The sequence below is a fragment of the Podarcis tiliguerta genome (genome assembly GCF_965153285.1).
Source record: "Podarcis tiliguerta genome assembly, chromosome: 7".
NCBI classification, from domain to species: Eukaryota; Metazoa; Chordata; class Lepidosauria; order Squamata; family Lacertidae; genus Podarcis; species Podarcis tiliguerta.
In genome coordinates this window covers 26434253-26448367 of record NC_139540.1, presented here as the reverse complement: position 1 = coordinate 26448367, position 14115 = coordinate 26434253, and the positions used below count along the sequence as shown (strand labels likewise).

The 14115-nt window shown below is 39.4% G+C and overlaps 1 protein-coding gene across 2 annotated transcripts; it reads right to left on the bottom strand.

Moving 5' to 3' along the window:
* Nucleotides 1–779: 779 nt before the first annotated feature.
* Nucleotides 780–14112, bottom strand: LOC310682510 (uncharacterized protein C8orf88). 2 transcript variants are annotated; one of them, XM_083451464.1, is made up of 6 exons: nt 13944–14112; nt 10246–10341; nt 7467–7543; nt 3997–4081; nt 3269–3375; nt 780–1599 (listed from the first exon to the last, which is right to left on the bottom strand). In XM_083451464.1, exons 2-6 carry the CDS (start codon nt 10313–10315, stop codon nt 1555–1557), a joined length of 384 nt encoding a protein of 127 aa, XP_083307590.1. In that variant the 5' UTR covers nt 10316–10341; nt 13944–14112; the 3' UTR covers nt 780–1554. The 2 variants fall into 2 exon arrangements, with proteins under 2 accessions (XP_083307590.1, XP_083307589.1); XM_083451463.1 differs by having other exon boundaries at nt 780–1463.
* Nucleotides 14113–14115: the final 3 nt, after the last annotated feature.

Below are 14115 nucleotides of genomic sequence, written 5' to 3'. Positions count from 1 at the left end.
TCAGAAACACAGGCCATTTACCAGTCTTCCTTCCAACAATGATAGGTCAAGTCACATAGGTCACGTCACAATGATAGGTCAAGTCACAACGAATTTAGCTGTCCGTCTTCAGTGCATTTCATTTGTGTAATTTCAACTGACTGGCTGCAAAGTTGAAATCGCTTAAGTTACCTGTAACAATGTTTATGACGAGGATGTCCACTTAAGGAACACAGCCCAATAAGGAAAGCAGAGAGCTTAAAAGCTCTTCACCTTGTGTTGGAGGCAAAGTCCATTTGCTGCACTGGCTTTGGAGTGGTAGGGATGCTCACGTGCGGGCAGTTCAAGAGGTTGTTCTATACACAATTTTGGCTTTATGCACAATCGTTAGAATAGAACCCCGCACAAGTTGCAAGTAACCATTATTTGTATATCTGTCTACAATGTCAGCAGCAGATAAGTTGGCAATCATAAAGTGAGATATGTATAGCAGAACTACTATTTTTTTAGTACAAAAAGCAGGATAGGACTTAGCCTTTATATAATTCCACTGCCTGGTTATAGCTGCTAGCAACAGCTACCGTTAACCTAGAAAGATATCACTTGGTTATAGAGAGTGGTATCAAGCTTCAGTCCTACTCAACAGACCCACTAAAATCAATGGACTTAAGTTGATTCATTTCAACAGGTCTACTCCCAAGTAGGACTGTTTTGTATACTGATGACTAAAGTTAAGACAATAAGATCAGTGGCTTACAGTCACATAATTAACTCTACACAGTTTAAAATCCACACCACCCTGAATCAATCTAGTTTATTTAGGAAGAGTTACAGTGATTGATAGAAAAAGATAAGGTGAAAAATGGGGGAAGGGCAGAGAGGGAAAAGGACAGGTCACGATAAAATTATTAAAACATACCGCTACTATTTATAAATACATTAGAAATGTTATAACACTAGGGGAAAAAATGGCACAATCCAACCAAAGTCAAGTCCCAATGATTTCAATGGAAGAGATTTAAGTATGTGCTTTTATAAAATACTAGCCAGTATTTTAGATATACATGTATAATACACAGTGTACTTAACATTCACTAAGGGTTGATACAGAGGAATGTTTACTATGTGATGGTGGTTTGAAGGCTTACTGTAAGGTGTATGTAGCCATGAGGAGTCAGTAGTTTATAGTAGCCGACCAATGAGAATAGCCTTCCTCACCATTGCACATATCTAATCAGTTGCAGCAAAAGTGATCAAGTGAACTCCAGTCCTTCAGGCATCACAGCTATGGCAGTATGGTGTCATAGGCAACATTTCCAAATTTGAAAAGTGACAGTGGTTCTGCCTCATTTTAGCAGTTTTCTCCTTTATAACTACAAAAGCTCAATGAACTATTGCTTTAAGTCATACAAAACTTGAAGTTTTCACATAAGTTTTCTGTTGAAAACAGCTTTACTTCCGAAATGAACTGATGGGTACACCAACTGTAAAAGATAAATTTTGATTACAGTCTATTGGCATTACAGATCCCATTTCCCTTAATTTTTAGTGGTGAAAAAGACACATTCCTCATCTTCAGAAAGACCTATTGTTGCTTGCAGTAGGTAGTAAATAGTTTTTCTACAAGACAAAATGTCCCACCACCAAATTTAGTTAATGAAGAATATTCGCAATAGATATTTAAGCAAGCTTAAGGGCAATCACAGCTCTGGATTAGACTCTGAGCAAATATTTAAAAAGCTGGGAGCACACATATATGCGTAAAACTACAGAAGGGAACCTTCAGCTCACACGCCTCCCCATTTAGCCCATGACATGGTTTAGTCAAAACCACCCCCAGCTGCCCATCACCAAATGCCATGTAACATCAGGCTTGAGACAGGTAAACCAACAGTGCCAACTGAAACGGGAGAAACAGAAGCACACTTGTAAAATTCGGTTTCTTTCAATTTTGGAGCCTTTTTTTCCTGATTCCCTGCAGCAACAATACTTTGTATTGCTGTTTGTTTTTAAATTCACCTGCTATCAGTTTCTGTGCTCTTATTTAATTGTTCTTTGGCTGTTTTAATATATTTTGTATATTGCTTGTGACATATGTGCAGAATGTGATGCTATAATAATAGTGCTGAATTCAAAAAGTACCAAATTACCAAAAGGAAAAGAATCAAGCACACACTTGTTGCACTCTGCAAGCCTTGAGTTCAAAGCTGACAACAGAGTATAAGTTGGTAGGGCAATTCACCTGTCTAAGTGGTCCACAGAAGGTGGGAGAACTCTGGATTTGGCCCACCAACCAGGTCCAGTCCCAGCCCCTTGACATAAAATAATAAATGGGTAACAGAACCAGGAAATAAGAGAACACAAGCTCTTGGAGTAGTAATAGCGATAAAAAAAATGGGAGTGTATCCATTAATTTGAGTCAGTTTCTCTACTTGTAATCTTGTAAGGCCCTTCCCATACGCTCCAGATTGCTCTTTAAACCCAGAAATGTTTAAAGATTTTTATAGCATTCCCCTATAGCAGCTCTCTGAAAAATTCCCAGCCACACCCCACTTTACTGTGTCATACCTATAGTTCTTGTATTCATGTCAGATTATGGGAATGACTTGAGTTACTGGGAAAGTATTGAAACACAAGAACATCTCAACAGATTATACAATATTTACCTTATGCTCTGAAAAACTCAGAATTCCCAGGTGTGCAACATATTAGTAGGAACTATTCCTTGAGCAGTAGGTAATTTGGAAGGAGCTTGCATAAATGGAAGATACTAGGTTGCTCAAGCAAGAACGCTTGTACAAAGGGTATAGCCCACCCCCATTCTCATGCTGTAGCCTCCTGCTGGGTGATAGTGGCTAGGAGGGGGTAACTGAGTGAAGGCAGCTTGCATAAGAAGAGCTCTATTCAAATATTGCCCCTATCTAATTACCCCCTTGCTCCACATCTCAGTCATTTTGTGCTGTCCCTGGACACTTGAGAAGCTATTCAGGAGTGTTGGGGGATATAGTGGGAAGAGGGGTAAGATCAGTGCTTTTTTTCTGGGGGGACGCAGGGATACACATACCCCTAAACATTTTGTGAAATAAGTTTGGCCTCATTGAGGGGCAGTATTTCAATACGAGTAGGAAAATGAGAGTACCCCTAAACATTTTTTAGAAAAAAAGCACTGGATAAGATAATTCCCCTTCTATGACTGCAGCACTAGATACCAACAGCAAGCTCCACCAATTAATTAATCTGTACTCCTTTTAACACAAAACAAGCTACTTAACTACTTTCAAACACTTACTGGTTTTTCAAGTACAATGGGATGATCGGGAAGAAATTCTGGTTTCTTTTGTGCAAGTGAAACCTTTGAAAGCTTCAAGAGGAAATCTCTACTATATGTTATTCTCTCTGTCAATGCAAATTTTAAATGTTAAGTATTGTGCTGAAGAGTACATACATGCATGAAACAGCTTGTGAAAATTATAAATTAAACTATTTTTATAGTATTTATGATTCTTACCTCACTGGCAAGTGAGTATTTGTGAAAGCTGAATTGTAATAGATTGGGATTTCTACAGACTATGGGATACCCATTTATACATAGTTTTAAAGCTGAGAGTTCTATAGCATTAGTAATATTGAGAAGGGACAAGAAATGTCAACCAGTTGAAACCTAGTTTAGCTCATTTACCTCTGATGTACAAAAAGCTGTCTTGCACTGAGCTTTGTGTACTGAAGGAGCTCTTGAACACAAGTAAATCTCTATTTTACTCAGTCAAATCAATTCCAAAGTTTTATAAACTTTAAATAATAGAACAAGCCTAACATTGCAATCTGAGGTAAACTTTGTGTAAATATGCAAAGATCAATGCATGTTTCCTCAATGACTGCCTGAAGCCTCTTACTCAATCCTGAGACAATGTAAAAAGGCCCATCAAGACATGTCCCAAATTTAAAAATTGGCTTTTCAATAGTCCATACACCTCCAGTTTATTAGCATTGTTCAGTACTTCTACTCACAATGTTTACCTTTTGTAACTTCAGGTTTATGCTGCTCTGACAGTGTAGGAATCAGACTGTCATTTAAAACCAGCATTCCATTAGACTTGCACATCTAAAAACAAAGAATAAATTACTGATGTTTTACTGCAGTCTAGAATTCATTTTAGCTGTTCATGCAAATATAGTGATGAATACGTAATTCTATTATGATGAATGCTTAATTCTATTAATTGGGGGGAAATTCAGAGTAGCAGTAGCAGCATTTGTGGTTGCAAAACCAATGAATCTTGTAGAACTTAAAGATTAACGAGTTTATTATGGCATAAAGTTTCATGTACTGCAGTCCATGTCACCAGAAGCATGAAGTGTCACACATATGTGTGTAAGTAGTTGCAAAAGGGAAATGAGATTTAGAAAGTAAGACTGTCACACTTTCTCACAGGCCTTGGGTGGTAGACCTGTACTTGTTTACAGGCAGCCACCCAACCTAAAACAGCTACTCATCAGCAATATGTCATGTAACATGGACAGAGGAACAAGCCATGTGGCAAACCGAGATGCAAAGTCTGTCCACTTGTCCACCCTGCAAAATTATTACTGGAACTAGCGCCAGCATCAAAAGGTTCTTTCACCTTCGCATCTTCCAATGTTCAATCTGCCTGCAATGCATTTCTGCAGCCTCCAGAAAACAGGGGTTCTCAAACCTTCTACTGCTTGGGCTGAAATTTACTGATGCCCACCAGTCACAAAGTGCTGGTGCAGAGACAAAGCCAGAAAAAGAAAAGAAAAAGACAGTTGACATAGATTATGCCAGCTACTAACATTTCCTACTGATTATTTAATCTCTGAAAATGGCTGAACTGCTTATTACAGCCAGCAGTGGCTCAGAGGGTGGGGACAGCAGCAATGTGAATTTTGTGCTCAGTTCTATGTCATTGTTTCCCAAATTATGGACTAAGAGGCCAGATTTTAAAATAGAATAATCAACTGATGCCAATTTGACACCAGAAATGGCAAGACTCAAAAACTATTCGCGGAAACTCGACCTACCAGACCCCTGTAACCTTGAAGAAAAGAAGTTTCAAGAGAGACTAATGTGAAAATGCTGTATTACAATTTATCAAGATGTTAATTGTCATCGCATGTGGCTTGAATAGGGACAAAGGTACCATCATCAAACTACATGTGTCAGTTAGCATGCAAAGCAAAGATACCAAAGCCCAATTCAAAGTGCTGGTTTTGACCTATAAACCTCTTTACTGCTTGGGTCCCCCAAGCAGTATTTTCAGCACCAATTAAGATATATCATTTTTTCCCAAGCTTTTGATAGACTAAGATGATGTCATTTTGTTACTCGTGCACTGCCAAAGCTTCCTGGGGCTGTTTGAGGGGGTTGTTTTTCTGTTTTTATTGCATAATGTATTGATATTTATGTTTTAAATGTGATTTAAGTTGCTTGCATACAAGCAACTAACAGATCTAATAAATACTAATAATAATATTGCTGTATTTTGAATGATCAGCAGCTATTTTGTAAGAAGCCATTGTTAATAACAATGTTGGTACTTTCTGTATTCCTCTATAACAGATTCCTCAACCTCGGGCCCTCCAGATGTTTTGAGACTACAATTTCCATCATCCCTGACCACTGGTCCTGCTAGCTAGGGATCATGGGAGTTGTATGCCAAAAACATCTGGAGGGCTGAGGTTGAGGAAAGCCTGTCCTATAACCTCAGTTTTACACCCACACTGCAAACAAGTTGTAAAGAGACCCCTGACCATTAGGTCCAGCCGTGACCGACTTTGGGGTTGCGGCGCTCATCTTGCTTTATTGGCCGAGGGAGCAGGTGTACAGCTTCCGAGTCATGTGGCCTGCATGACTAAGCCGCTTCTGGCGAACAAGAGCAGCGCACGGAAATGCCGTTTACCTTCCCGCCAGAGCGGTACCTATTTCTCTACTTGCACTTTGACGTGCTTTCGAACTGCTAGGTTGGCAGGAGCAGGGACCGAGCAACGGGAGCTCACCCCGTTGCGGGGATTCAAACCGCCGACCTTCTGATCAGCAAGTCCTGGGCTCTGTGGTTTAACCCACGGCGCCACCTGCATAGGTGTAGGTGTGTATAAATGAATCCTGAAAGAGACCAGAGCAAGCTTGTCTGAAGCGCTGTTTGATGCTTATATAATATAATTAGTGTGTGTGTCTTTGTGTAAAGGTAAAGGTAAAGGTACCCCTGCCCGTACGGGCCAGTCTTGACAGACTCTAGGGTTGTGCGCTCATCTCACTCTAGAGGCCGGGAGCCAGCGCTGTCCGCAGACACTTCCGGGTCACGTGGCCAGCGTGACAAGCTGCATCTGGCGAGCCAGCACAGCACACGGAACGCCGTTTACCTTCCCGCTAGTAAGCGGTCCCTATTTATCTACTTGCACCCGGGGGTGCTTTCAAACTGCTAGGTTGGCAGGCGCTGGGACCGAGCGACGGGAGCGCACCCCGCCGCAGGGATTCGAACCGCCGACCTTTCGATCGGCAAGTCCTAGGCGCTGAGGCTTTTACCCACAGCGCCTTGTGTACACATAGCCATTAAACTTCATGCACCCAATAAAGTGGAAGCTAGCCCATGAAAATTCAGACCACAGTAAAATTGCTTGCATTTAAGGTGCTACAAAATATAGCACATTTATTTTGTTAACATTTAAGGCCATTACAAAACCAAAACATACCCCTACCACAAAAAATGTGTCCTTAACTGTTATGTACAGTATCTGCCTGCCTACCAAGACCACAAACTTCAGATTTACACTGCTTCACTATCCCAAACTAACATAAAAATGGTATGTATGCAGTCACTACATATGATATTGGCACAGATACTTTAACAGGCATGCCACTTAAATGAAAATGAGGAAGTTAGTATTATCTTGTAATGGAGTCATATCTATTGACCCATAAGCCTTTCTATGCTTCACTACTGTGTCAATGGTCATGCTTCATCTAAATGGGTTCCTTGACACAATTGCTTGAATATCAGGTCTCAAACTGCTTTATACAAATCCAATTAATTTCCAGAGAAATACAAAGTAGACAACCTTCTGCAACCTAGTGCATTTTAGATGCTTAGGTCTGCAACTACCATCACCCACGACCCTTTGTAATATTACCTCCGACTGATGGGAATCCAAAACCTCTCTAGAGAGTACCAGGATAGGAAAGGCTGGTGGAGATTCAAGGATTAGACTACTGAGTGTGTAAATGGAACTATTTACTACTGATTCTGTAGGCACAGCTACCAAAATCATCATCCCCCCACCATATTACTGTAAAAATAATTATTTCATTCAGCTTTATAATCTCAAGGCACATCATTATTCCCGTCTCCCAAATTGAAAACTGAAGTTGAGACACAGTTATTATCTAGTTATATCAAAGCTCCGTTGGGACATTTGTAGTAGCCCAGAATATAGTGAATATTATTTATTTTGTATACTGGATGAATACTTACCGAACTAATTTCATTATGCAAACGTACAGAAGGGTTGCATGGAAACTTTGTCTGGAAAGTGAAAGTGGTTGCTGATACTGTGGGAAAGGATGTTGTAGAAATAATTTAATATGTTTACTTCTTTGTTAGTAAACTGAACTACACTTTCTTGCTCTAATCCAACTTCAAAAATTAAACACCCTGAATCCACAGCAACAGTGTAATATTGAGTCCATACGAAACATACATGAAACCATCAATGTACATGATGATTTGTAAATATCTCAAGCTTACAATATAAAATACAGCACAGCTGATCATGTTTCGCCACTAGTAAGGTAACAGAAATTAAGGCAGGAGTAAACAATGGAAGAACTTGAATGCATTTTGGTTACTTGTTAAAAGAGTATGAAGACTAAAGGGTTATGAAAAATGCTTCACAGAAAAGGTGGGTTTTGAGGAGAAATCTGAAGTAAGGTGACAAAATTAAGGTGCATCAAGACAAAAGGAGCAACAAGGGAGAAAGGACAATTGTGAAGGACAGGGAAATATTAATATATATGAACAGACAGATAAAATGGCAGTGCCATAGTGGACTTTGGCTTTTTTATTTATGAAAAAAATTATATTGTGCTTTCTAAAAATAATAAATTCAAAGCAGTTTTTTAAAATAAAAATTCATATAGGCTTACATAAAATATAAAAGCAAATCACTAAAATTATTACCACACAACTAAGAACAGGATAAAACAATTTAAGATAAAAATAGGGGAGATAAACTTAATTCTTAACTAAAAGCCAAGCAAAGTTTGGGGGTTTTTTTGTATTTTGAAAGCTTAGAAGCACGACATGAATGAAACAGTATTTTCTCCAGTCATGTTCCACAGCAACTGGTATTCAGAGGCATATTGTTTCTGATGCTAGAGGCAATATAGCCATCATTACTACTATGTTTGATAGCCTTGTCCTGCTTGAATTTATCCAATTCCTGTTAAAAGCTATCCAAGTCTGTATCACATCTGATGAGAGCAAACTCCCTAGTTTAACTATGAACAATGTGAAGAAGTACTTTTTGTCTCTTCTGAATCTTCCATTCAGCTTATTGAATGACTGGGTTCTAGTATTGAGAAATTGAGAAAAAAATTATCCCCATCTACATCCTCTACATCATGCATAATCTTATACCACATCTCCACTTACTCCTTTTTTCTAAACTAAAAAGCCTCAAATGTTGTTTGCTTTCCTCATAGGGGAGTTTCTCCAGTCCCTTGATAATTTTGGTTGCTCATTTCTGAACCCTTTTCAGCTCTACAATATCCTTGAAGTGTGGACACCAGAAGTGTGCACAATATTCCAAGTGTGGTTGCACTACAATTTGTATAAAGACATAATATTTTCAATTCCTTTATAACCGCCAGCATGTCATTCACTTTTTCCCCCAAAGCTGCTGTACACTGGTTTGACATTTTCATTGAGCTATCCGCCATAGCCAAGATTTCTTTCCTGGTCAGTCACCACCAGTTCAGAACCCCATGGTGAAGTTAGGAATTTTTTTTTGCCAGAAATGGACAGTTGCAGTAGTAAATGCAAGGGGTGACCAGGAAATGAACCAGAGTTTTCACAAACGGAACAGAGAGGAAGGGCTGTATTTCTCTGCATTGTTATTAAGAGAAAAGCAGCATTACTTGCCAACAGACCAAATGTGGAGAGTAAAGTACAATTAAAATATAACTTTATGTATGCGTAACAGAGAGGATGGCAATGTTGTCAATGAATATGGCAAAAATATAAGCGGGGCGGGTTGGTTATTTTTACAGCATAGTTCTGTAGATGTCTTCTCAGAATTAAGCCCCACTATATCTAATGGGACGCGGGTGGCGCTGTGGGTTAAAGCCTCAGTGCCTAGGGCTTGCCGATCGAAAGGTCGGCGGTTCGAATCCCCGCGGCGGGGTGCGCTCCCGCTGTTCGGTCCCAGCGCCTGCCAACCTAGCAGTTCGAAAGCACCCTTGGGTGCAAGTAGATAAATAGGGACCGCTTACTAGCGGGAAGGTAAACGGCGTTTCCGTGTGCGGCTCTGGCTCGCCAGAGCAGCGATGTCACGCTGGCCACGTGACCCGGAAGTGTCTCTGGACAGCGCTGGCCCCCGGCCTCTTGAGTGAGATGGGCGCACAACCCTAGAGTCTGTCAAGACTGGCACGTACGGGCAGGGGTACCTTTACCTTTTTATATCTAATGGAACTTTATCTCAGGGAATATTCAGAAGAACCTTGCTTTGCATGACTTGTAATGGGGGGCTGCAATTAAATGCCAAAACAGCTAGTGCCATCAGCTCTAGGTGTCAGTCAGAGAATATTTTGTACTATTTGTAATAGTGTCTTGGCATAATGATAATAGATAAATGCAATAAATAAATATGGGCACATAAAAACTAGTAATGCTATCTCTTAGGGTTAAACTATTATAAATGCCACTGGTGACAATGGCAGCTTCCCTGAGTTCTCAACCTTGATGCCCATCTTTCTACTTCTTTACCTCATCTAAAAGAACTTCAGAAATTCACCCCCCCCCTCTCTCTCTCTCTCTCTCACACACACACACACACACACATACATACATACAGAGAGAGAGACTACTGTTAGGACTGTGGCACAGAAGGAAAGGCTTAAAATTCGCTCCTTTTATTCTGATCTCTCCTCTAATTGCTATTTAATATCTAAGAACCACATCATGCAACAGCAAATTACATATAGTTTGGTACTCTATTTCCAAGTATGCACTCCAAAATCATCAAGATGCTTACCATGGGACGAGAGATGGCGTGCAGGTCTTGCTGGCTGGAGGGGCTTACCAATCATTCCTTTTGTTTCCATTATTTTAAACACTTTGAGGAGCCATACTATAAAAGACAAGGTACATGTACATGCAAATAACTATAGAACATCCAGAAATTAAGAAGCTTAACATGCATTTATCAACTTGCAACATAAGGTTGTCCACCTGCTGTAGCACACTCTCTAGCATCGCACACCAAACCCTTAACCCTGTTCCCTATCTTTGAACTTTCTTGTCTCATCCTTAAAAAGAACAAAAAGAAGCTAAATTCCTAATAATTCCTAATGTTATGCAATATTTCAGTAACACCCTAAACGTGAACTTAGCAGCTGTATCTTTCAACTAAATATATAACAGGTTTAGCCTCTCTTGTTTAATAAGCAAGAGTAAAAGGTAAAGGGAAGCTCCGGCGGGAAGGTAAACAGCGTTTCCGTGCGCTGCTCTGGTTCGCCAGAAATGGTTTAGTCAAGCAAGAGTAGTGGCCTATTAATCCTGATTTGACTGGGAATGTTCACTATGGCTAAATCAGTAAACTATTTCCCAATCTACTATTAGCATATTATGAACTGTTATGCACTCTTTGAATGTTTACGGCTATTTTCTTGAGGGAGGCACTAAAGAGGACATCATCGTAGGAGTCATATTTTTCATGTCATTGTAAATTGATTTACAGTGCAATCCTAAACATGTTTATTCAGAAGTATGCCTGATTTAGTTCAGTGGGACTTGTTCCTAGGTAAACAAGTACAGGACTGCAGTTTTAATGTATTTGTTTTCTATAGTGATTTTTAAAAAAATATTTTGTTTTATTTTATTTTATTTGATTAGACATTCATACAAATATTAATACACATACATTTACAACCATAATATCATCATAATAACAACAAAAAAGGAAAAAAGGAAAAGAAGAAAAAGAAAAAAGTTAAGGTAAGAAATAAGTACATAAAATAGGTGGATGAAAATGCACCTTTGTGACTTCCCTCCACCAGTGCTCGTCATTTTTTCATTCAAGTTCTTATTACATTGCAAATCATGTATCACTACATTATTTCTTTTAGTATACTATTATATTATCAAGATGGCTTTACAAGCTTAGTCTAAACATATCAGCACGTTATCTTTAGAGCAGTGTTTACTCATATACTCTTCGAACCATAACCATTGTCACCTTAATTTCTGATGTGTTTGATATCTTATTGCCACAGTTAATTTTGCCAGTTCTATAAATTCTGTTAATTTAGATAGCCAATTCTCTTCTGTGGATATATAATTTCCTTTCCAGTTCTTTGCAAGGAGTAACCTGGCTGCTGCAGTTGCATAAAAGATTTCCCCCCTTTCTTGTGGTATCGCATATCCTACTACTCAGTAAGAATGACTCGGTTTCCCGCCCTAAAGATATCCTAAGCATCTTTTTTAGTTCATTGTGGATGCGGCCCCAGAATTTTTTTGACTTTTTTGCAGCCCCACCAAAGGTGCATTATAGTACCCTCTACTTTCATGCATTTCCAACAAAGATTGGCTTTGGTCTTATATATTTTATATATATTTAGGAGTCATATGCCACCTATAGAACATCTTTATGATATTCTCTTTTACAGAATAGCAGTCAGTGAATCTTCTATCAATTTTCAATAACCTTTCCCACTGGTCTAATTGTATTATATGTCCAATATCTTGAGCCCATTTGCTCTGTGCTTCTTTTATTTGTTTATATTTTAAGTCCCACTCTAATAATAGATTGTATACTTTAGATAATAATGTTTTATTATTTCCTAATAATACTTTTTGCAACTTTGATTCTCCCTTCCCAAAGCCTAATTTTTTATCCGAGGAAAAAACATTGGTGATATTGAAGCCAGTCTGTGAGATGGTGCCTTATTTCTTTGAATGTTTTCAGTTTTGGTTGGCCTTGTTCTTCCTTTACTAATTGGCTGTACGTTGCCCAATTCCCTGTCATACAGTATTTATTTTTTTGACTGAGAAGGCTTCTAATGGTGATAGCCACCATGGTGTATACAGTTCCAATAAGGGTTGATAAGTTGTCCACACCTTGTACAATGCGCTTCTGAAGATGTGATTTGTGATGCCTTTGTGAACTTTTACTTTGTTGTATCCTAGGTAGGCATGTAGTGATTTTATTGGCCTTGAGAATGGCAATGGATATGTGCAAGTTAAATAAACCCTAATCATCAAAGTCAGCTGTTGCTGGACACTATCTTCCATTTTGGTTTTTAGCCTTTTAAAATATGTTGTAAAAAAAGAAACTACTTCCTTTGCACATTTATGAATCTATAAGCTTTAGTTACATGTATCTGAACATGTCTTAGCAGTCAGAGTTATCATGAAATCATGATTATTATAACTGAATATGTTAATTACTTTTTCGCCAAACCTAAATAGACCTCAGCTACTTTTGGGTTTGTCTGTTTGAAAGCAAAATTCTAATAATAGCAACCAGATACTGCAGATTGCACTGTCATAATGAACCAGGTAGACAACTCCTCCACTTTAATAATTTAATAATAATTTATTATTTGTACCCTGCCCATCTGGCTAGGTTTCCCCAGCCACTCTGGGAGGCTTCCAACAAAGATTAAAAGTACATTAATACAAATACATTTTACAGCTTTCTGTGTCTAAAATGTAACATGGGCAGTGAGGTTTTCCAGTGCTTTTCTGGGGGAAGCTTCCATTTCTTAAATTCATGGAAACCCTTCGAATTCAGACAACCCACATCACTAGGCATGGGAATCATTCTTGTGCCTGGGCAGCATGTTTCTTTTCAGGGGGTTTTAAAAAATATATATATAAGTACTGACAAAGAGTGAGGGTGTCAGCTGCAATACCTGTGTGCATTATGAGAAAATAAGGAATTCAGGATTATTGGTTTTGGTATACAAACTTATGTAGCTTTACCTAATCAAATCAGATATGATTAATTTACTCAAATGATTTAACCACATGGTCACCTTATCCGCTTCCTAACCCATCACATCAAAAGAAAGCACACACATATATTAGATACACAGCCCCTACTTCCTGCTGAACCGTTCAGAGAAACCAAATGGTCTTGGACCTGGGCTTGGGTCCCAGTAAAAACTCCCTGGACAGTATGCTGCTGAACTTTAAAGTGACAGATTTAATTTTCAGCGACCTATTTGCCCGTTAGCTATAACAACACCTTCTGCTATATTCGAAACAATACCAAGAAATATTCTTTTTTTAAAAGGCGACTTGGCAAAGAAATGCGAGGGGCGGAGTCCCGCTTTGGTTGGGTCCACACACCAGAACTCCAAAATAAATAAATAAATTTAAATTTAAAAAATCCCTGAGATTCAAGAGACCGCTTAAAAGCAAAGAGTCCAAGGGCAACCTCGACGGGACGGGGGGCCAAATACTGAAATAGAAAACCGATATGGTGAACCTAGGGTGGTGGTGGTCGCGTTTTCAGTCCTCCATAAAATTTCACTTCTCCATCTTTCTGAGGCTCTTGATTGTTGGTGCTTGTTTCGTTTTGATTTTAAATATTTATACCCCGCCTTTTCCCCTCAGGGGACTCAAGGCGGCTTACAGGCCTGGCTCTCCCATGACAACGAGCTCCCAATTTCCACCTCGACGAACAAACAACTACTCCTCCTCCCTCTCCAAATATCCCCTCCTTACCGTTTACCGCGAACTCCGACGAATTAAAGGCTCGGCAGCTTTCGGCGTCCCGCTCCAACCACAACTGACAAGGCCCACCCGTCGCCGCCTTCACACTTTTAGAAGCGCGAAGTGGGCGGGGCCGCCTGTGAAAGTGGGTGGAGCCAGGGCCGGAACACTCTCCCCTGGCTAA